The following is a 24,703-nucleotide window of genomic DNA, read 5'->3' on the forward strand; positions in this document are numbered from 1 at the left end:
TCACTCAGTGGTTACAAAGATGACAGAATTGAAGGAGCTTTAGAGGGTGAATAAGGCTTATCAGTGGCACCTTTTGGAGATCATCTTATAGCACTAATGCCACGTCTCCTGAAATTCTGAAAATTTGAGGTACTTCCTGCAGAGGTCACTACAGAACATATTTGGGGGGGTGGAGTGTTACGCCTACTGTTAGTATTATTTTTACTGTGAGGTTTGTGTTTTGGTTTCTTACTTTTTCCTCCCTAGCCTTCATTCAAGGTCACTCAAAATTCTTCATGGTCAGAAATAGGAAGTCTGAGGTACATGAGTGAGTTGAAGTTTCACAGCTTCAGAACTCGCTGGTGCCTCATGCTGAGTGTAGCTACAACTTCCTTGTCCTCTGAAAACTTCTCCCCCTTTTGTTTGTTGTTTTGAAAGAAGGATAGAACCTTATCCTTCTTGTAAATATTTTTCTGTCAGCATTAAAATGTTGTGCCCTAATCCTCAAAACTCAGTGATTGGGAGTACTTGTGAGTCTATCTGTTGAAGATTTCTTAAAACACTTGAGCTGTGGGCAGGAATTTGGTCTCTCAATTCTGTGTGCATACAAGGAAGGAAGTAGCACTTGATACTAATGTGAAGGAGGACTTGGGCCACACCTTATGAACATCTGAAACCAGCTTTTTATCTTCAAGGGAAGTTACACTTGATGTTATATGAATGCTATGAAGCCCAAAGCAGCACAGTTGATTGGAGGGAGTAGTGTAAGCTATGGTGAGAAGTGCCTCAGTATCTCTCCCTCAAAAGAATGTGTTTAAATTTTAGTTTTCTGTTCCAATTGTCTGCCAGGGTTTATTGGGATTGATAATTTTGTGCTGATAATTTTTATATAAAAAACATTCTACTGAAGTGGTTTTTTGATTAGATTTCACTTACACTTTTTCCTACTCGATTAAACCTTTGTTTCCAGGAGGAGTCATGTTACCTGACTGGATCACAAATAGGGAAAAATTAAAGATAAATCACGTGATGGAAAATTTGTCATGGCATTTGCTGACTCTTGAAGGTTGAAGTGCAATCTGAATTCTATAATGAGATGTAGTTGTTGCAGCTTTTTTGTTACAGAAGAAAAAAGAACTGAAGTGTAAGGAGCAGAGTGGCACAGTAAGTGTGAGGTTTGAGCAGTAGTAAATTGAGTCATGTGATTACAGCATGCATCTGGAAGTCTCTTTAGTTCTGCAGTTACAAGAAAGTTACACAAATTTCATATGCCCACTTCTTTTTGGAGCTGCTGTTGTGTGAACATAGTGTGTTGAACTTTGAAGGAGATTAAATTCACAGGAATAGGAGCTCCAAAGCAGTGACTCTAATCTGATGTACCAGGTGGAAGCTCACAAGAGGCAAGGAGACTGAAAACCTGCACAGGGCAGTAGCAGCAAAGTTTTAATGTCTGAATCAAAACTGGAGTTACTGTTTAGTGTCACTGTCCCACCAAAGTGTCAAGTGTGGCCTCAATGGTAGCTTTTTTCCACTTGTTTGTGAAACTGGTTTTCATGCTTAAATTTAATCGGATTTGTCACAAGAATGCTTTAGGTGTAATTGTCCTCTAATTTCAACTAAAAATGTGACCTAAAAACTAACACTGAAAAACAGTGGAAATACTATTATGGTGTTTTTACTAAGTAAGTTAAAAGGAAACATTTTGATTCGTTCTACTTGATGGAGCATAGCATTTATTTTCATAAGTTACCTTTTAAAGAATGCTTTTTGAATTCAGTATAATAAAATGACAACACTATTAAGCTTTTTTAAATGGAACTGCAGAAATATGTATTTAAAGGGAAGATAGTCTATAATGGGTGAAATTTAGGGGATGGTAACTGAAGAATGTGAGGGTGGGTGATTGGAATGAAAATTTCCCCCTAACTGAATTTTAAATGAAGGTGCACTTTGTATAGAGTTGGTACAAAACCCACAATCAGTATTACCAACATGGCAAAATTCGTGATGAGTTTGAGAAGTTATTTACTACCATATATTAAGATACATAAAGCAGCCATGTATCTGTTGGTGAACCACAAGGGACTGTTTTATATAAGAGTGTGAAAGTATTAACACTGACATACTGCAGGGAATCTGCAGTAGGAAGGTGAAATCAGTCTTAAATCAAGTGGGGGAGGAAGTGTTTGTTGCTTGCACAAATACACTTTAAAACTGCCATGTTCCCATGCTTCGTGTTCCCAACATCTGCAAAAAATAATTCAGCTGTAGCAAGCAATTACAAAACCATTTAGGATATAGCATTCTGCAATTGGGAACTTCTGAGAGGGGGAAACTTTGAGAGGGAAGACTTCAGTAAGGTGCAGTTTGTTTCTGTAAGTGAAAAGTCTGAGTTCTCTAACAGGCTGTAATTTAATTTTCAAAGTCACTGTTCTTTTTGACAGTGTGTGTGGTGGATTTGGGGCTATTTTGTTTACTTGGTAGTCTTTTGTGATTAGAAGTTGTAAGGCACAGGAAATAGCTTTATAGTTCCTTCCTCCCACAAGTTGTAATTCATTTGTGGCCATCAGGATGTTTTTCTTGGCTTATCTCTTTCTGTGCAGTTTGCCTTGCACATCTGCCACATAAATTATGAAACTGAACTTGAAAAGCTGAAAATGTATTTCAAATCCTACTGTACATAAAAGATTGTATCACTGGTCAGAAGGAATATGACTGCTCCTTACATAGGACTGGAATAATACCTGGCATTCATGGGCTAAACTGACTGGTGTCATATTTGTAATGATTCTGAGGAGTGGCTCAAAAATAAAGAACTTCAAACGGTCAAGTATCACTAATGTTGTGCTGTTACTTCTCTGTAACCTGAGGTATTTCACCAGGCATTTTGGCAGATGGGTCCCCATCTGTTTCTTCGTTGAGTGTGGACTGCTGGCTTTCTATTTGGTATCCATATGTTTTATCTGTAAGGCTCTAAATCTAAGCTGCATGTTTTATAACAAAAGTGACATTACTGACAGGAGCAAAATGAAAATGCATTAAGTTTGTTACATGTTTTTTAGTTAGTTTGTCTTCACCCAGCAAGGGGAGAGAGGCTGGCTGAGATTGAATACATGAGTTCACTGAAGGGAAAAGCATCTTTATTTGGAAGGTGATTAATGTCTTCTCTGAATTATTGTTAATAGCATTAAATGCATAGATTCCTGACTATCCATTGTATTGTTTGGGATAACAGGTGGATAAATGATGTCCTCTGTCTGTGAACCAGTCTGCATACTGAGCTCTGTAAGATAACGAGTGACACAGTGTCATAGGGTAGTGAAATCTTATCCCAAAATGCATTTTTAAATCTGGTCCTGAAATGCATTTTTCTGTTTATATTAAATCCTTTCAGTTTCTTGGAACAAAGTTTGGACCAGTGATCATGTGAAATCCCTCAGAGCCTGAAGGAAGGGATGCTCTCAGAAACAAGTGGAGTTGTTAATGCTGTCTCTGGTTATGGGGTGCTGCTTGCTCTGTGTCCTGGCCTCTGGCGCTTTGGGAGGCGGTGCTGTGCAGATTGGGATCGGTTCTTTTTAGCTCACCAATTCAAATGCTCTGTTGAAAGTATTTCATGCCCAGATGGATAAGTATTAAATGATTTTTTTAATTGGCAAAAGTGTTTGTGGAAACTAATTAACAGTTTAATAGATGCCAAGATTCCCACACCTGGGAGTGGGGGAGATCTATCCTGTACTCTGGCAAGTTGTGTAGCTTTTTTATTTACTCTATGTTCTCAGTAGTTGAAACTAACTTCTGCATGCAATTTTAAAAAGGATCATTTAACATTAAAGCAACTTCTTTGCATTCTCAGACAGCTTTCCCTCTATTTCCACCCTTCCTTTACAGGAACCTTTTAATCTAGATACTAAAGATAGTTCAGATGCCTGACTCATAGGAGTTGAATGGTGAGGATGAGATGGTGTTCACTCCTCTCTGAGGGCTTCATCTTAAATGTGTATGTCTGTGGGTGGGGGTCTTGTAGATAACTGTATTGTGAAAATATTGCCAGGGCCTGCCTTGTCTCTTCTCCAGATGTTGAATGTTCACTTGGCTCATTATATAGTGCATTCAATCCTTCACTCTTTTACAGCTACAGTCTCAAATGTCTAGAAGCAACTCTACATTGTATTTGTGTCATTTTGCTTTGTCAGCCCCTCTGTTGGTTTTTGGGAAATCTGAGCACAAATTGCTGCTGTTGTGTTTGGGTAATACTCCTAAAACATGCACTGTGGATCATGTGAGCAGTCACTCGTGGTCCCTGCCTTGTCTTTGTGGGTGACTGTGGCTTCTGAGCCGGGAGCTGTTGGGACAATCAGCTGCTGGAAGGCAAAGGTAGCACTCGAATTCAGGGGCAGGGAGCTGGCTCAGCCTCCAGGTGTGAGTTACTGCTGCCTTCCTTCAGAGCTTTCCCTGGAGCTCTTGCCGTGCTGGTATGCAGCATCCCTGCAGAAAGCACTGCAGTTGTCACCTGGGTGCCTTTCCATAGAAATGGCGAATAGATGAACCATGTGCGTGTGTTCTCGGTTCAGTTCAAGCAAACGTCCTCGTGCTGTAACTTCGTGCTTTCTTGACTATTTTATGCCTTTTATGAGCCTTTCTGGTTGGATAATGCAGTCCATTCAGTTTTGGATCCAAGAAGCACCAGCACAGAGCTGTGGAATTGTTTCCTTGCTGGGGTTTATCCGTGTGGAATGTAAGGACTGCTACTGTAAGGTCTCTGTGTCACCAATTGAGGTGATGAGATTTGATTCAGAGTCAGTAACATCTGTTCTGTCATGACCAAATTTAAAGTGTGCTTTGCTTTTATTCACTGTGAAAGTCACAGAAAACACTTTCTAAAAATAAGGAAACTGCTAAGAAAATTACTAAAAGAATGAGATTGAACTATTAGTATGCAAGACTGTCTATTGAAAGGATAATGTTAAACAAGTTATTCAAAAGATAAAATCATGTTGTATCTGTTTTGGCACATTAAATAACAAAACGCTAAAATATTTGCTTCTTGCAGGACTTTGGCAGCACACTTCATAGTGCTGTACAGTTACAGAGCTTTTCTTGTCCTCTGTTTATCCAGACCCTGCCTGCTCTAATAGACCGATTTCTTTATTTAAAGATAAATAAATAAATTCTTTAGTGTTGCTGTTTGTTTGAATAGCATTAAAGTTCATACTGGATGTATGCTACATACACGTGAGTAAAGCTTGAAGTTTTTATTCTTCTGAGCTTAGTCCTTAAGCAGATATTTGCATAGTGGTGTCTCATTGGAAACTGTTAATGGTGGTAAAACGTACAAAGTTTCTCATCTCAGCTTTTAGTATTTTAGTGTTCCCAGTTGTAAAATTAAAAAAAAGGAAAACAGAAGGTGCATAATCCAGTGGTGTCCTTGGAGTAATAGTTAAAGGCACAATATTATGCACATAGGAGTCCCATGTATACATGATATTGTAATTGGTTTGAAATATACATTGAAAAAAAATTAACTGTGTAGCCAGGTTTCTTGTTCCTGTGGCCAAGTCCCTCAGCACAGTGGGCAGCTTCCCAGAGGCTTGAGAAGTGTTTCTAATTAGGCTCCCCCTGTCCAATCCAATACCTTTATCATCACTATAAAGAAACTGTTGTAATGTCCCCTCTCTGTGGCTTCTGGTTATTTTAGTTGTCCTAAGATTAGACCTGGCATTTCACAAATCTTCTGTGGGTCTGATGCCCAGAGTTGCACTTGTGTCCTCGGTGACGCCACCCACATCAATAGAGGCTCTAATCCTGACCCTGCTTTTAATGGAGTGCTCTGACTCTCGCCCCAGGGCATATTCAAGGCTTTTACATTTGTGCAGAAACATTGGCAAAGATCTGTTAGGCTTTCTGATTCCTTAACATGTTTTCAAGTAAGTTCCATTCTGAATGGATGGATGGATAGATATTAATTATTCTTTCATTACCTTTAGTGTATAAATGCATCCATTTCTCATGGTGCCTGTTTTTTGAGTGCAGGTTAGCTGTGCACATGCTGTTGAAAGGTTTCTGCATGTTTAAGAAACTGCTGGTCTTTGAGCATTCATACAAAATGCTGAGTTTATGTGATGTTTAAAGATCTGAAAAATTTATACATAACACTATTCCTTTCCTAACGAATGATTATCTTAGGAATAGTTCTTCCAAAGAACATTGCTCCCAGAATCTGGCCATGAACTGCAAGCTTCCTTTATGAGTTTTGATTTCTTGCACTTGAACGTATTGTCAGGGTGGTGAGGGAACAGAACACCACTGACCATGGAAAAAATGTGGAAGATAGAGGAGATGCTGCATGAAGAAGGAGCCTGAAGTGGAAATATCTGTGTGATATTCCTTAGGGAAGACCATGAGCACTGAAGTATTTACTCCTTCTAGTGCTTTGTTCTGCATCCAGGGTTCTCACTAGTGTTAAATCACGTAAATAGAAATTATTGCATCTTTTCATTTGGCAGGTTTGCTGGCAGTGTATTTAATTCATTGCTATGAAATGTTGTTCGAGGGTTAATTTTAGAGTAGACATTAACTGAGAAAATAGTCTTTCATTTATGTTGCTGACTAAATGCAGAGTCTTGTGTCCCCACATCCATGTTTCCAAAGAGTTTCTGATTCAAGTTTTATGACGTAGAGAGAATTAGGGTGGGATTTCTTTTTTTTAGTGTGGAACCAGCAATGATTGATGTGGATAATTAGTTCAGGCACAACAAAACTAATTGTAATGTTACCAATTGGAAGCTATTACTAGAAGCAGTACAGTTATAGTTGTGTATAAGTGATTGTAATCTCCTAACAGATAATTGACTTCAGTTAGAGCATATGAATCTGTAGAGAGCACCTTGTGATCCTGAGCAATGAAAAATCTTCACTCTGAAACAAGTATTTCAATTCAGGATGTAGTGTTTATTTAATTTATTGTCATCTTGGGTGGAAGTACAGTGATTTTACTTTGCCAGCATAAAAGTCGTTTTTAAAAGAATTTCTTAGTCTGCAATAGAAAAAAGAATTGTCTTTCAGTAATTATTTTGTGGCTGTTTTATGGGGGAGGAACAACGGTGATGAGGCACTGATATGTTACTGAGAGCAGAATATACCTTCATGCCCATCAGTATTGTCCTTCTGAGCATTACAGCTTGATTCATGTGCTGTGTAAAATCAGAAGCCTGAGCAGAGTAGGCAGATGTATCTATGGGAGTCTGTTGAAATAAAACACAAATAGAAGTTTCCTGCAGATACATTTATCACTTACTAGTGGTCATGTGTATTTATGTCCACATTGTGGGTTATGTTCAGTATCTGCTGATAGGGAGAGGAAGACAGGGCTGCTCTTAAAGTCTGCCCCTGTTTTGTGTGTCATCTGTGACGGGTTCCTGCAGGCTGGAAGGTTTTATTTTCATGCAGGCCATCCACAAGCTGCCTTTCATTTCCCTGTTTCAAAGAGAAGTGCTGGGGACAATCTCAGACCTGTAGGATTTTTATCCTCTTCATGCCTGAAAGTTCAAGTGCTTTCAGACTATTGCAGCTGTAAAGGTTGAAGTGGCAGATACTTGATGAATGTTTTGGCTGTTCCTTCAAAGATTCTCTGATCTGAGTTTTATATGAGGAGGTACAGAACTTCTTGTCCCTTCTTGCTGCCTGCTTGTTCTGCCTAATACCAGCTGAGCATCGTTGTTTCCTCAAATTACACAATTGAGATATGTTCAGTACTGCTCTCCTCTCTCACTTCTCTCTCCTTTCCACTCTTACTTATTTTTTGGTTTTTTTACCACACTGTAGCATATGACACCTGGACCAAGATGTTATCTTTATCTCAAATGTATAAATCTCAAAATGTAACTTAGAATAAAATGAAAAATGCAGACAAAATTGTGGACAAAGTAGGATTTCAGGGTATGTGGTACAACAATTTTTAACTAAATATTTTAATAAAATGCATATAAAACATTTAAGGGGAGATGTTTATTTTTCTGCTGCAGTTGGAGGTGGTCAGGTATTTGCAGCTATTAGCAATGTCCATTTATTCACTTAAGAGGAATTTAGTCTCAGACTTGAGCTACCTGTTCAGTGTTGCTGCAAATTGCAGATGGAAACATTTAAAGTTGCAAGAAAAATAAAAACATTTTGCTGACTGTCACGGTGTTGCTTGTTCCGTAGAGATGTGACAGTGCCCTCTCTTGGCTTTTGAAAACAATTTTATTTTTTAAAAAAAGAAAATTATACTGACATCAGTTGTACAGAGTAAAAAGAATCTGTTGTCCTTAATCTGTTTCAACAGACACAGAAGAATGTAACAGTTTGTGATGTTGATGTCAACCCCTTTATTGCTGTACCCTTCTTTTGGATGTAACTTTCCTGCTTAATATCTTTGTCCATGTCAAAAGTTTCTGAAAATGTTCTTGTCACGAGATTCCAGTGGTGCAGGGTCTCTCTGAACGGTTTGGGGTGAATCCAGCTGTGGTCTGGCAGATCAGGGGGGTTGTAAGCTCTGCCTGAGAAGTTCCTTTCTGTCAGCCCCGTTTGTTTGCAGAGCAGCCTGTCCATGCGATCCAGCACGATTCCCTGGAAGCTGCCCAGGATAAACTAATCAGAGAGCCCCCCCTGGTGTCGGAAAGTGTCCTCGGATATTAAATTTATATCAATCACAGGAAGTCTTGGCAATCAAGCTAGTCACTTTTTCCCTTCACATCTGGACATAAATTATTTTTTTGCTGTTAAGGTCACAGGAATCATGGGTAGGGCAGGGAATGAGGGCCATAGAAAACATGGGAAAGGAAGAATAAAACTGTATTTCCACCTTTTTAGAAATGGTTATTTTTAAGTGACCTGGAATGATGCCAAACTATACAACAGTGAGGGGTTTTTTTTCTTCTTAAAGTTTACTTTTGTTGCTGAATTAAATGTGGCTCTAAGATGCTTTGGTTTGGAATGGTTCATTCCATTAAATCTCAGCCTGGCATTTATAAAAGAGCATTCTCCTAGTTGCTGAGAACAATAACTTTTCTACAGGAGGGGTTTAGAAGTCGAGCATGTTTCTGTACTTAGAGAGGCTTAACTGCACCTTTTTTTTTCTTGGCATTACTTAATTTCCCTTGTTTTCCTTCCGTTTCCCCCCTCCAGCCCTGCTGCTGCTTTAGCCACGTGCCCTGAGCTCTTGCATAGCCAATGCTGCCATTTATTTTTGTACACTAAGTTTGCATCTCTTCAAGCATTTTCCATTCTTAAATTCTTTGCTCTAAGAAATTAAGGAAATACTTCGTTTTATGCTTCCCCCTCCCAAGTCTCCATCAGGTCTCTCAAACAAATGCTGAAGGAGGGGTTATAAAAACAAGCAGAACCTTTCCATTCAGTTCCCTGCCTTCCCTTGCTTTGGACAAGGGAACCAGTGTGCTGGAAGCTGCAAATCCTGGAGCTTTGGGGTTGTTTTTTTTCCATGCACGTGGGAAATAAAGATGGGATTGGTTTACATTTGTATGTACAGTAAAGAAAATATCAGAAACAGAAACTTGAGGTGCATTCAGCTTAAATGAATTTGTAAAACCTTAATTGCTGTTGTTCTAAAGTACTGCTGTGTTCTTAGATGCTTCTTGTAATGTGGATAGGTTCTGTGAGCTTGCTGATTATTTATTCAGTCATGTAGCTTATGTTCTCTTTAGACATAAAGTTGAATAAAATCATACATCAGGATCTGACAGCAGGAATTCTCATGCTGAGAATCCAAGATTAAGTCCAGAAATTTTATTCTGTTTTAACAATTACCTTCTGTGTCCCCTTTCAGACTTAGGGGGGATTTCATTCTTGTTTCTGCTGTTTATAAATCCCAGTTCCAAGATTTTTGCTATCCTTATGCCAAATAAAATTGAGCAGGAGTTACTTGAATGCTGCTTTGTGCAAACTCCTACATGGACAGAGGGATAACTGTTGGGATGACTATAGAGCATCTTGATTTTTTTTTTTTTCCTCCTTTTAGGTTATTCAGGTTCAGAAGAGTTTCTTAAGCAGCAAATGCTGCATTGCATTATAAATCATTAGATCTTTCCTGCAGTTTAATTTGTCGTTGTGGGTTGGTTTGTGTTGAAAGTACTCACAGGGGTTTTTCTTAGCTTCTGAATCTGTTACGATGTACTTTTAAGTAAACTTTCAAACTTCTGACATGCTAGGTGTAAATGTGTTGTTTCAGTACACTCCAGGTATGAGGGGAAAGCAGGGACCACCAGGTCTCCTTTCACTGCTGATTTCATTGCTCGTGTGGGTCCTGGTGCTGCAGAAGCAGAGAGCATTTCTGTGCTTAACGTTCTTCCCATGAGTGAGGTTTTAGGGCTGCTCGCTCACCTTAAAAGATGAGGGAAATGGTTGTGTTATCAAACTTATCTGGATGCTTTTGGGGGCACAGAGGAGGTTGCTGGACTCGTATGTTACCTGTTCTAAAGATTATTTAAAAAGAGCTCACATATTTACTATTTTAATATTAACATCACAGAAAAAAAAAATTTCCAAGTAAGGTTTTTCTGTGACCTTTCAAAGAGACAGCCCGAGCTCCTTGCAGTATTTGCATTGCTGTAATTGTAACTGAGTGCTCTGCAGCTTCTCTTTTGCTGTTTTCCCATAATTAGTTAAATTCAAGCTAGGAAACAGACTTGCTAGTGAATCTCATCTCTCTTACTTTAGTCTTCCATGTGATTTTTTTTTTTCTTTTTTTATTTGTTTTTCACTAACACCTGTTTGGTACCGATGTTCTTGATTTTTCTCTTGTAACATCATTAAAAAAAAAAAGGCCTCTGATTGAGTTATAAAGCCTCTTGCATATAAATCTGTACCATTACAAACCTGTAAGCAAACCATACCTGGCTGCAGAAGCCATCAGCTCTGACTCTGGTGGTTTGGTTTGCATTTTCATTTGACCCAAAGCCATTTTTACTGGACTGAATCCAGCTGTAATGTAATCCCCAGTTTCTCATCTGTATTCTTGAAGACTAATAGAATAGTAAAACCTTCTTAAAGATAACTTAAATGTGGTGTATAGAGTCCTCAGGGTAACTTGTGCACTAAAGCTGTTTTCTTTCCCACTCTGTAGAGGTATCTCATTAAGTGAGATCTGCACTAGTGTCATTATTAAGTTTTCATGTGTTTCTCAGTTTTGATGCTAATCTTCATGTGTGTGAAATTTTTTTTCCTTTGCAGCACCAATGTGGTTATGAATTATTCAGAAATAGAGTCTAAGGTTCGAGAAGCAACCAATGATGATCCGTGGGGACCTTCAGGGCAACTCATGGGAGAGATTGCCAAGTAAGTGATAATTTGACTCAGTGATGAAGAAAAGAAAGGTACATTTTATATAAGAATGTGAAATTTGATGCTAAGTCAACTCTGTGGTATTCAGACTGATAATGCCAAAAAGTTGCTGTAAATAAAGTCTTTTAATGCATAATCATCGAATGTATTGAAAACTGTCAAATGAAAAATGAAGCCCAGGTATTTTTTAAATTCTTGATTTTTCATTTATTTATCCCCAGAATTCTTTCAATATAGTTGAAGTGGTTTGGAGTATTTATTTTCAAAGCACTTTCTTGTAACTTCTCCAAAAACAGCAAAACATGTTGAATTCTTTCTTGAGCTTTTTTTTAATTATTAAAATCAGTTTGGAAGTTGCATTTTTCATCAGTTGCAGTGGTTATTAGGGTATTCATATTCAGCATTATTTTCATTACAAATTAGTGAAGGTTCTTTTACTGCCTCAGATTTTTAGAATTACTCTTTTGTAGTCCTGAGATGCAAATGACTGATCTAGGAGTTAAACCAGGGACAGCTTTTTCCTTTTAATGTCATCCGATGTGCCTGGGCTTAGATCACTCCTGCCATCTACTGCCAGCCCCGAGTCTGAGCAAGCTCTTGTGACAAACCCGGGAAAACGACATTTCTGTGCTGCTTTTGTTCCCTTCCTTAGGGCTACGTTTATGTACGAGCAGTTTCCAGAGCTCATGAACATGCTGTGGACTCGGATGCTGAAAGACAACAAAAAGAACTGGAGGAGAGTTTATAAGGTGTGTAAGGATCAAGGCTTGGTGCTCATGCAGGGTCCTGGTGGAGTTCTTGTTTAGATAATCCTACAGCACTTTCTCCTCTAGCAACCATAGAATTCCTTCCCTAACTGTTTGATAATTCCTTTGGTGAAGTCAAAGGTGTTTTTCAAATGCCATATATGAAAAAAAACACGGAATTTCTGTTTTTAGGAGCATGTTAAAATGTTACTTAATGAACACAGAGCAATTCCACTTTGCTCCTATTCAGGTATTAGAGTAGCAGTCACACTTTGACTCAACCCAAAGGAGTTGCTGCAGACCTCCATGAGAAGGAGATGTTAAGTTGCTGTGCTATCAGGAAAATATTTTTTTTAAAGGAATTCAGGAATACCTGAAATAAAATGCAAACTAATCTTAATTTTCTGCCAGTTTGTAATGCTTTAAAAATTGAAGTTTACCTTTGAGCATGCCAAATTTCCTTGCAGATCTTACACGAGTCCTATGTCCTAATTGTGTTTTGGAAAAGATCAGAGTTATTTGCATTTCTCTTGTCTTTGGTGCAGAAAGTTTTGCTTGAGATTGTGTGTGTTGCACTTAAAGTGATGTTCAATGTTCACTGAATTATGCAAATATAACCTCCTTTTTTAGAACTGATGTATTAGACTAGGTTATATTTTGTTTTTCTTGATGCCAGGATTGTAGGAAGACACAATTAATTCTAAAGCATGGTTTGTGCTTTTCACAGGTGCTTGTTTTGTAGTCGTAGCAATTGTTTTCCCTGAAGTACAATAAAAATTAATATTTAATGCTATCACACATAGCTACTTAATGTTATAAAGACTTCTTGGAATTGCTTATCAGGTTTGGATTGGTTGAAATAAAATGATAGTTTTAGCTGATAAAGGCACTACTTCAGAGAAAGTGCGTCATTTCTTTCTAGGTATAAATCCTCAACATAAAGAACTGAAATTAAAGTATTATTTAAACTTCGTTTGTTTTGTCATTTGTCTAAAATTGTCCTGAAATGCAGTTTTGTATATATATCCATTGAATCCTGCAGAAGACTTCTTAAATTCCTATACAAGTTGCCTTTCAGTGAAAGCCACTGGAAAATTGTGAACAAAAGAGGCAAAATAAAATGCTTCATTTCACAGATTAACTTTGTCCTTAATTGCTACTGCTTTATCTTAAGACAATCAATAGCTGAAAAAAGTAACTACTTGTGATTTTAGTAATAACAAGCTAAAGTTTTGAAAATAACAGTTTTGATAGTCTAAAGAGCAAAAGATTCATGTGAGGAAAAATTTTTTTCCATGAGACCCACATGATAAGCATTTATTTTAAAAGGAAAAGTTATTATTTACTAATTTGGGGAGGGGGGGGTAGGTTTGGGATTTTTTTATTAAAAAAAAGGTAGAGTTTTTGTTCATGCAATCATAAGGTGCTTTGTATTTTTATAGTCTTTGCTGCTCCTAGCTTACCTCATAAGGAATGGATCAGAGCGTGTTGTTACAAGTGCCAGAGAACACATTTATGATTTGCGATCCCTGGAAAATTACCACTTTGTAGGTGAGCAATAGAAAAATCTTATAAGCAAATTAAAACAGTAGTTGGAGTTGTCAGTCACCTGAACCAGCTTAGAAGCTTCCCCAGTCTAATTAAAATGTGACTGTTGCCAGTTGTGTGAAGAGTGCAGAATCCAAGACGTGGGGCCCTAGAGTATTAATTAGTGAAGACAAGAACTTGCAGAAAAGACTGGCTAATAACAACAGAACCAACACAACATGAGTGTTGGGGTTTATATTAAAATATGCACTAGAGACTGGTCCCCTGTGGTGTCCGTAAAGGAATAGCTTTAATCATATGGGAAGAAAAGGTTAGAGCTCCAAAACACACACATCTGTTTGAAGCTGGGGTTTTTTCCTCCCACCAAATAATATTTACAGTGCAAAGGCAGCAAGGCCAGTGTGTGTTTTGAATTTGAAAAAGGCTGGAAAGGAGCACATTTAGCTTATAGTACTTCTCAACTGAAAGCAATTTTTCAAAAAATCAGTTCTGCCATGAGACAGAGTTCTTGCAATGAAACTTGCAAAAAGACTGAGGAAAAAGGGTGATGTTTTGAGGGGTTAAAATTGTTCAAGTGGAGAATGAGTTCTGTCTCAGTCTTTGTTAATCTCTCCTATGTTGAAGTACACCATTCAGTGCAAACTCATTTATCTAAATTTTGTGCTAATTGGTCCCTTTTAAACAGATGCAGTGGAACTAATGTAGTTACGAAATCTTTGATCGCTGTGTTTATGATTCAAATTTTTCTATCAATTTGATGTTTCAGTATTGCTGCCTCTTACTTACTGTTTTCCTTTTTTCTTCCCATCTTCCATGCATCATCTCTGTCCTGCATTACCTGCACAGATGAGAATGGCAAAGACCAGGGGATAAACATCCGCCAGAAGGTGAAGGAAATGGTTGAGTTTGCTCAAGACGACGATCGGCTTCGGGAAGAGAGGAAGAAAGCAAAGAAGAACAAAGACAAATACATTGGGGTGTCCTCAGACAGTGTTGGAGGGTTCAGATACAGTGAGTACTGGGCTGCCTTGGGCAGGGATTGGAATCGACTTTAGCTTTCCCAAACAATCCTGTTTGGAGCCTTGAAATACATCTGTGGGTTTTGTGTTACCTGGGGTCTGTCAGATCTGACTTTCAATTCAGGCACCAATGTTTCTCCTTGCTCCCAGTGCCTGCCTTCGTGTGTAGCAGGGATCTGAGCTTGCACTGGGGCTTCCATCTGAGGTATCCCAGCATGCCATCCATGATCCAGCTGCCAGTCTGTGTTTTCTTTGGCCTGAGTAAATCCTTGGCTGCTTTTAGTAAGGGATGAGTACCAAAGTCCCAATGGCACAAGGCTCCGGTTTGCTAGAATTGGTGACTTCTTTGAGAGAAGGGTTTGCTGTAAGAGCTCAGTAGTAGCTGTGCAGGGCTTAAACTTCACCTGTTTGTGTCTGATGCTGGTTTTTATACTCTTTGTGAGCCTTCTACTTAGATTTGATCTCTCCTGTTTTTGACAGGCTGCTTCTCCCTTCTCCCTTTTCCTCATATGCAGAGTAGTTAAAAATTTCCAAGGCAGGATAATTCTTGTTTTATTACATTCCTTTAGGCTTTTGCTACCTGCTTGGAATTGTGGTAATTCTCTTTTTAGGAAATACTTATGAGTCACTGTATTTGTACTTGAGTGCCTGTCCCTCTGTTCTTTCACTGAGCTTATCTTTGACTTCTCTGTGCAGAGTCGTGATTTATCCTTGTAGGCTGGGTAGAATCATTTCTCCATGTACACTTTAGGTATCATTCAGGTTTTTTAATTTAAAGGACTTGTTTCTTTTCTTGTATTTAATTTTTGTGGTTAAGGGTTTTGAATTATTCCTTCGTTTGTTGAGTAAAGACAAAAGTCTTTCTAGCAGTGCAAACAAATCTTTTCCCAGATGAGATTTCTAATCAAAAGGATTTTAGTTATTTAAATATAAAATGCTTGTACTAAGATTTTTCATTAGTTTAATTTGGCTTGAAAATATTGAGCTCCTAGTTGGTGTCTGTTTTAATTTTAGAATTTCTATTGCACAGGAAAACCCCTCTAAAGGAATCTGCATTAAAATGCTTGAGAGCCTGACATAAACTGAAATAAGGCCATTTTATTCTCCTGCAAAATTTAACAGCAGTACATTTCTGAGCAGTGTCTCCTTTTCCCAGTGATAAAGATCTCACTCTGTATGGATTTGTAGCAGGAAAAGTTTTATGGATCTAAACAAATATCATTGGAGACTTGCACCTATGTCTTTATTAAGAAAATACACCCTATATGATATGAAGTTATCAGACAGGTATAATTCAAATTTTGCACCTTGTAGTGCTGGAATCATAATTTTCTCTTTATTAAAAGAAAGGCTTAATTGGATACACCTTGAACATCTCATGAGCTACAATATCATTTGTATGTAACCTGAAGTAGGGATTATTTCACTGTTCTTCCTTTCTGTTACTCAATTTTACTCAGCCTTAGTAAAAAAAAAATCAGTATTGTTTCACATTTTTAAAAGATGTACAAAAATTTGCTTGTTTTATGTGTATGATAGCCCAGAATATAAAATTTTAAGCAGAAGATCTCATACAAGATCACAATACAAGTTGAAGTGTGCAGTGCTTCTGATAGTCAGATATTGGTTTAAATGTTGGTTAAAATGTTGGTTTTTTTCATTTTTTCATTTGAATTTAACTGAAGTTGTCTGTGTGTATATAAATAAACAAGACTTTAGTGTTGTGGACATCCTTGATGGGATTGCATAATGAATGTACTTACTTCAAGTAAAATTGGCAGCTGTTTGTAATCTAAAATACCAGTATGGAGGTCTGGAGTACTAAATTAGAACAAAAAGTTTTTGATTTCTTGATAATAGTACTCAGGAAAGATGTTCAGGGTATTCAGTGGCTCCTGAAAATGTGAGTTGCTTTACTGCCTTTTCACTTTTTCTCATTTGGAAAATTTTCTAAATGTTTTTTTAATTGCTAAGTGTGGAAAATGGAAAGTCATTATGCACATTCTTTCAGTATTTTGGTACTGTGTTTTTGTGTATTCATGTCAGGTAAATCACTGGAGGTTTTATACACTGAGATCTCACAGCTCAGCCAGGAATGGAATATCCTGGACTAAGGGGCTGTTCCAGAAGTGTCCTGTGCCCTTCCTGACCAGCTCTTCTGCAGCCAGGGCTGCTCGTGCCTCTGCTGCTTCTCCAGCAGAGCCCAGCACGTCCTGATGTGCTGTGCACTGAGCTTGTGTCATTTTTTTTTTTTCTTTAATTTTAGTTTGTCATAAACTAAAGTCTCTGAATCTTCATTCCTGCCACTTAATGGTGGGCATTCCATGCTGTGCCTTGCTGTAAGAGTTGATTGAGCACTGAGGGAGCTTTCAGGTTGCTCTGTGAACTTGTGCAGCTCGTGTGGGTAGGGCAGGGGGGTGTGAGAGGGATCCCAGATAGAGCACAGGCATTTTTTGGTACCTTTAATAGCCCTTATCTTTGTCTTACCAGGTGAAAGATACGATCCTGAGCCCAAGTCCAAATGGGATGAAGAATGGGATAAGAAGTCAACTTTTCCTTTCAGTGATAAGTTAGGGGAGCTCAGTGACAAGATTGGCAGCACGATCGATGACACCATCAGCAAGTTCCGAAGGAAAGATAGAGAAGACTCTCCAGAGAGGTGCAGGTACTGGAGCTGTTCTAACCTGAATTTATCTGTGAGATTGCTCTTGGAAAGCAGTTTGACATTGCTGGATATGACTTACAATCCTCTGCCATTCTTTTTGTCTGTAGGGGGAAGCATATTTGGGTTCAGTACCTGCTTCCTGAGCTTCTGCAGGTCCTCTGGCCTTGGGGAGCAGCGTGGCTCTGGCAGTAGTTAACTGCTCTTGGCTGCCTTCCATTCCTGCCCCAGCTGCTGGCAAAGCAGGGAATTTGGCTGAAATATCCTCAGCTTTTCCTTGTCTCAGCAATTCAGAGCTCATGTGCCAGTGTACTGAAGGCTTCCACTTAATGCTGCACACCCTCTGAATGCTGGAGTGCCAAGGAAGAAAATTGAAATTGCTTTGACACAGTGCTGCTTCTTTGAGCTGATCTTAGGAAGGACAGCCTGCAGGTGATTTCTTTAAAAAAAAAGTCAATTTCAGTTGAGGCTTTTCAAGAAAGTTCTGGTATTTTACATCTGGTCATTAAATTTCTTCAGTAAGGGAGAAAATCTACCCTGCTTTGGCTACGGAAAGAACTTTACATCTGTCAGACTTCAACAGGTGCATTGAATTTAATTATCTGGAGATCAAGTTTGTACTTAACAGAATCTGAAATTGCTGTAGAGAAAGTGCTCAAGTATATTGAAATGATTCCCTTTTGGGAAACAACTGAAAATTCAAATTTACACTGAGATTTGATTAATATTTTTTACAAGAATATCTTTAGATGGTTGCACATGTATATGGACATAACAATGCACTCATCTGTGTGATGCAAAATTAAAGCAATTTTGCACAGAAACAAAAAATAATAATAATGGCAGCATTTCTGGAAGAAAGCCCATGTGGTCCTCTTGCTGGGGCATTAATAAATCATAAAACTGGTGTTCTTTGCACACATCAGGGTTCCCTCTTAGAACTTAATATCAATGGACTACAAAGAGAAGAGATCAGAAGAAAAGTAAACAATTTCTCATGTAACAATGGTACATTTCTGTGTGCATTTCTGTCCTTATCTTTCAAAAGCTGCTTGTCCCATGATGTCTGCAGACCTCACCAGCCACGTTTCACGTAGGGGGATGTACAGTAAACTTTTTTTAAAATCTTACTTCCTTTGTTTTATTTCTGAATGGCTCCTGTCTCTTACTTGTGCTGATAAAGTCTTGTATTTTTCAGTGCTGTAGACAGTCCTTTCTGAAATCTAATCTTTAGTAAAACCAGCTTATTTTGATGACCTCTACCCCGAGTTACACTGCTCTTTTTTTCTGGCTAATATTACATTTTTGCTCTTGTAACCCTTGTCTCTTCTGTTTGATTTTTCTCCTATTTTTTTGGTCTATGGCAGATGGAGTATTTGTCTCAAAATTTATAAGAATTATAAATTTGGGACTCAGAATAAAAGGAAGAATTTTTGGGACATACATGAGCAAAGGCAGTTTGGTGCTTGCAGGTTATTCTGTTGTAAGAAGGAATCCAGGCTGCAGCATTTCAGCTTCTCTAACATTGCTTCAAATCCCAGCCTGGAATTTCTTTTTCTCTTCTCTTGCCATGGGGATCAAATACCATGAAGGCATTTTATGCAGGGGTTTGAATGAAGAGGTTTCCACAGAAGCCATCAGAGGATCTAAGAAGATTGAACTGAAAGTTGTAGAATGTTTGTATTTATCCTTAAAGATACTGTAAATACATGCCTTACTGCATGCTCTATTAGCAAAATACTATATTTAAATATTAAAACTGAAGGTGACATGAAATTTTAATTATCATATAACTTAGGCTCAAAATAACATTCTTTTGTAAATGCCTCATGAAATTTCTGCATTTGTGTTTTCACACTTGAGCAATTTTTTTGTAGAAAAAAATGCCAAAAATGTACTGGCTTATTTGTAGCCTGCTGCCATATAATAACAATTAAGTTGCCATTTCACTTGGAAAAGTGACTAAATGGTGATACTCACTCAGCTGGCAAATGTGCTGTTATGTTCTATTGTTTCTGTCTTAATAACTTTATAAACCGTTATTGCTTGAGTACTGTAAAGCCAATAAAAGCTGTGAAGCACAAAGAATAAATGTCTTACACATCTTACCTGTGGCCAATAAAATTTGGAAGCCATGGTCTTTGCACACCAGAAGAACTTGGCCAAACTTGTGGATTTCTGACTTTACTTGCAAAGCCAGTGGTTTGCATAGATGGAAAAAAATGCTGGAAGAAAATAAGAACATTACCAGAGAGCTAAATGATACAAAATGTTGAGTGTACAGTAGATTTCAGTGCAACTGCTTTACACAGTGAGCTTTGGAGAAGCCAAGTCTGCTGCTTTTTTTTTTTTTTTAATTTAGACAAAAAATTCTAACAGTGTTCTGGGGGAAATGGATTCATTTTTTCAGTACTTTGTCCCTGAAGTGAAAACCACAAGCAACACCCCATGGGGTGGGAAAGCCTCGGGTTTTCTTTCTTGGTGCTTGTTGTTCTTAGGTGAATAAACCAGCTGCTGTCCTGAGTCCAGCACTGCACACTGAAATTCTTGTTTCTGAATTATCTGCAGAAACACAGTGGTGATTCTAAAACGCTGCATTTTTTTCCTAAGAATTCTTAAAACTCTGAGTACTGGACAAATAAGGATTAACAGAAAGGTTGAGGCAGGTAATGTAATAGAAAGGAAGCAAAGCTTCCAGTACTCCTCTGAAAGGAGGCAACAGCCATGTTTAAAGGCAACTTGTATCTAAAGAATTACTTTTATATTGGAGTGTTTAGATATACTTGAAGTCTCAGTAAACTGTTTTTGTTTTCTTAAAGGTTGTTAAAAAAACCTCAGTATGAAAATCTCAAAGGAAAAGAACGTGTCCATACTTTGATATCTCAAAGTTGTAATTTCATACTTTTTTTGCAGAAGGTTTTTAATTATTTGGTACATTGCTATAATTTTATTTTCAAGTTCTCTCTGCAATTCTCAGGTGAAGTACTGCAATTTTACTCAGCACAGTAAACACACTTAGAGGGAACATTAATCTGTAAATTTTTTTTTTTTTTGTTAATGTGGCCATTAAATAAAAATAAAAAGTGGATCTCCTGAGAGAGTTTGGAAGCAGTACAGGTTGTCATAGAAAATTGAGTCTTGTAGTATTTATTCTTCTTTCTGGCATATATGTTTAATTTTGTTCCTCAGAGCCTTTAGTCATTTATTTTGCTGTATATCACCAAAGCCTGACTTTTTTCATTCTTGCATTAGTGAGATTGATCTATACCAGTTCTGTATCAGTCAGACTTTGCTTGTCACTTGTTTCCTCAGCCCACAGAACGTTCTTGGACTCTGTAGTGTGGACAAGACCTGCATTGCAGGTGTTAAATCCAATACAGGGAGAGACTGAGCCTTAGTTGTGTTGTCCTGGTCTTGGATGCTTCCAGCAGCATCCTCCACCCTCCTCCAGGGCTTTTGGGATGGATGCTCTGTGTACACCATGATCATGTGCAGATCCCTGTGCTCTGGGGGCTCCTGCTGAAATCGTGATGTCACAAATGGAAGTGTGGCTCTGGTCCCCTCTGGGGGTTGTGCACACAGGTGGGGCAGCAGGGCTGTGCTCACGTGGCAAGGTTGAAATGCTTTGGAAAATTAAAGTCAAATGATGCCATTGGATCTCCCTTATCTGAAGGCTGGCTCAAGCCAATGCCAGGAGCAGCTGTGAAATTTTTAAGAGTAAAAGAATTGCAAAAGGGAGTGAGTGTTTGTGTTGAGTGATGTTACTGAACTGAGCCATCCCCGGTGGTGAGCAGGTAACATGCACAGAGGAAATGGCACATGCAACGTGTTCCCAAAAAGCCACCATTGTTAGCAGAGAACAAAGGCTCCCCCCCAGAGTATATTGCAGTTACTGTCACATTCCCTCTGACAAAGGGACAGCCTTTCTTAAATTTTTCAGTTTTAGTATTCTAATGCATTATTAAAATATAAAACCCTTCCACTTTCAACTCTGTTGCTAAGGGAATTATGATTTCAAAATGCATTCCAATGTATTTAAGCTTTCTCTACAGCAATTCTCACTGTTACAAATCCTGATAACAGGCAATATGACTCGTGGTAGGGGCCAATTACTTTCTTTGTGAAAGACAAAATACAGAAGTAGAAAGTGCAACAAATGAATCAAATAGTGTGCAGCACCATCTAAAAAGTTTTTGCCTAAAAGGGTGATATTTTTATTCTTCTACATTTTGAGAACAAGTGTGCCTGCTCTGCTGATGGTAACATTGCATTGCATAATTCTTTAAGCATTCTTTTCCGACAAACATCTTAAAGAATATGAAAGCCTGTTTCCCTGGAAAGGGAAATGAGCTGAAATAAAAATGGAGTTGTTCAAACCTGAAAGACAGTACAGAATGTGGTTCATTGCTTTCTGTCTCTTGGTGTAAGTACTGAGCACACCTGCCAACTTAACTTTCTGTTGCTCAAGTGTTACATAATGTGTGGGGGAGTTCCTGTCAGAAGGTAATTCAATGTACTGGGTTTAAACACTGATTTCCTATTATCCTCTGTCGTGGACTTGCAGTTCATGTTTAAGAAAATAACCTGCTTTTTTTCCACTGCTGCTGTGCAACAGGTGCAATGCTGTGTGCTGTGATGTGTTATGTAAGGGTGAAACAGTTCCTCTCTCAAATGCAGGAAAAAGCAGCATTTTTATCATGAACTGTTGCTACAAGAAGCTGCAGTAACCAAAACTGTCGTAGCTTAAGCCAAATGTCTGCTCAAGCAACTGAGGACTCCGTCACGAATGCTGTGCTATCACTTTTGTTTTTCTAGTGACAGTGATGAGGAAAAATCAAGAAGAGGCAAATCTCCCAAAGCTGAATTTAAAGATGAAGAGGAGACTGTGACAACAAAACACATTCATATTGCACAAGCTACAGAAATTACCACCATCAGACAGAAACGCTCAGCAAATCCTTCAAAAACCATTGACTTGGGAGCAGCAGCTCATTACACAGGGGATAAAGCAAGTCCAGAACAGAACTCTGCTGCTCATCCTGCACAGCCTACGACAAAGGTGAGACAGCAGGACAGCACATCGTTTTGGAAGCTGTTTTCTTCTGTTCTCTAAGACAATTTCTTATTTAGGGGAGGTTTTGTGATGTAGCCTTCAAGGGAGTTGTTTTATCAAAAATGTTTAGTTGGACTTATCACAGGCTGTGGAAGAGTAGAATTGTAATTAATTGTGATGCCTTGAGGTGTAGAATTTTTTAAATATAGTCATTAGCATGTTTTGCTCTCTTCAGGACAGCAAAGAGAATTTTGGCATGAAGCGTTAAAGATTCTATGAAGCTGCACACTTACTGAAAACTTATCAAATTCTTCAGTTATAAAAAACCATGAGCTTTTAGCTTTCCAGTATTTCACATTTAGGTACATGATTGTTGACTTTGAAGACAAATCTGTTACCTCTTGAAAGCAAAAGCAAACAAAATCCCTCAAAACCCCAGAAAACTTGTTAATGTAATTTGATTAATGACATCATGAGTTGAGATCTGGTGTGATTTCTTCTCCAGGCTGCTGTCCCCTCTGGCAGCAAATCCTCTAACGACCTGGTGGACCTGTTGTTTGATGGAGCCAGCCAGCCTGCTTCCACAGGTAGGTTTGGGGTCTATTCCAGTTCTGAGCAGAAGCTTGTTTGAATAAAGTAGATAAATTGAGAAATGAATACTTGAAAAAAATGTAAAACTACCTAGAAAGAGCCCTTTGTAGCAACGTGTTTGTGTGTGCTATTGCATGGGACTAATAAATGTTAGGAGCATAAAGATTAACTGCTAGATCAGTCTGTCAGAAACTGTGTATGTAATGCAGTTATTTATAATTAACTCTAAAAGCAAGTGCAATCCATTCACGTTCAGGCATTTCTCATAGTGCAGTTCAAAGGCTGGGCAGGTGGGGATGGATAATCTTCATGGAAGCTTTCATCTGAGCTATATGGCAAACTTGTGTCTTTGTTTTATTTTCTCTTGGCACTTGGTTGATCCAAAACATAGAACCAAAAATAAATTGCTACCTAAAAGTGAAATTACTAATTTTAAAGCACATCCTTCACTCTCTAAATGTGTAGCAAATCTGTTAATCTTCCCAGGGACTTACCCTTACCGCTCCCAAAATGCAGATTCTTTTTAGGAGTGTGTTAAATTTCAGTGCCTTCCTATGGGATTGGTAGGAGTTCAGAGGATTGGTGCTTTGCTTCTCAAAACCCAGGATTTGAAATTTAGAGTTGTTATTATTCTTACAGATTTCTGGTATCAATGGGTTTGTGGTGGCATGGAATTGAACTTCTGTTCACTTGTGGTCTGGTGGCAGAGTTGGGAGAAAGTGAGCTTTAACATGAAACCACTGACTAGCAAATGTGAGCATTTCCTAGAGAGAAACCTTTCAGAGACCTTCCCATTGCAAATGAGGAATGTCCCCTGATGGCCAGGATGGTGCTGGCACTGCAGGGGGGTGTGTGTGTCTCACTGAGCCAAGGGGCTGGGCCCTTGCTTTAAAGACAAGGTGAAATGACAGAGGCTGCACCAAGGAATGGCAGCTCAGGGTGGCTGGAGGCCACGAGGGTGGCCCTGTGGCTGCAGGCAGGGTCTGTAAGGACTGGCCTTGCTCACCCCTAACTGAAGCTGCAGCACTCCTGGGGATGTTGTAGGGTCACACCAGGGATTTGATCTCCTGTGAGACCAAAGGCAGTGCTGTGACCATTCTGTGTGACTCTGATTCCTTTCATCACTACCCTACCTCTGTAAGTGTTTAACAACTAGAAAATATATCAAAACTCTACTGCAGGGAGGGAAACTGTCGTGGTAATTTATTATCAGACATGTGTCTTAATCTTTCATATTTTGAGTAGATCTTTAAAACTTTACTCACTTCTATTTTTAGGAAAGTAGACAGTTTTTCAGATCTGTTCTGAAATGAGTTAATTACTAGAGATTAAGAAATGCAATTCATTTAATGTGTCTGTTTTTACACACAAATGTGTAAATTTAAGTAACGACTTAATTTTGTTCAATTTCTTACTTTTTAATTTCACATACAAAGGTGTTCATTGCACACCAGAGTTACCACAGCTCCATGAAAGTTTAAGATCCTGGATCAAACCACTATTCCAAGTCAATACTGAGTTTTTTTCTATCTAATACTTATGGCAGAAGAGATTGGAACCTTTTTTATTTTATATAGAGTGTGTATGTTTTTATAAAAATAAGATCTCATTGAAAATAGATGTTTCCACCTGAAAGTGAACCTGCCCCTATTTCAAATAGAACTATGGCAGCTTCTATATTACAGTGTATTTAAATCTTCTATCAGTTTGGCTCGTTGCTGTAGTCAGCCTTTTTTCTTTTTTTTTTTAATCTTTTTTTTCTCCTTTTTTC

The 24,703-nt window shown here is 38.4% G+C and overlaps 1 protein-coding gene across 1 annotated transcript in view; it reads left to right on the plus strand.

Moving 5' to 3' along the window:
- CLINT1 (clathrin interactor 1) overlaps window positions 1–24,703 on the plus strand; it is a 47,205-nt gene that overhangs the window by 13,972 nt on the left and 8,530 nt on the right. The window contains exons 2-8 of the mRNA XM_014875929.2: window positions 11,203–11,307; window positions 11,966–12,062; window positions 13,502–13,610; window positions 14,454–14,618; window positions 17,117–17,291; window positions 22,104–22,347; window positions 22,847–22,928. Of these exons, the coding sequence (XP_014731415.1) occupies window positions 11,203–11,307; window positions 11,966–12,062; window positions 13,502–13,610; window positions 14,454–14,618; window positions 17,117–17,291; window positions 22,104–22,347; window positions 22,847–22,928 (977 nt within the window). The remainder of the gene's footprint in view (window positions 1–11,202; window positions 11,308–11,965; window positions 12,063–13,501; window positions 13,611–14,453; window positions 14,619–17,116; window positions 17,292–22,103; window positions 22,348–22,846; window positions 22,929–24,703) is intronic.

The sequence above is a fragment of the Sturnus vulgaris genome, chromosome 15, assembly GCF_052056855.1.
Source record: "Sturnus vulgaris isolate bStuVul1 chromosome 15, bStuVul1.hap1, whole genome shotgun sequence".
In the NCBI taxonomy this organism is placed as follows: domain Eukaryota; kingdom Metazoa; phylum Chordata; class Aves; order Passeriformes; family Sturnidae; genus Sturnus; species Sturnus vulgaris.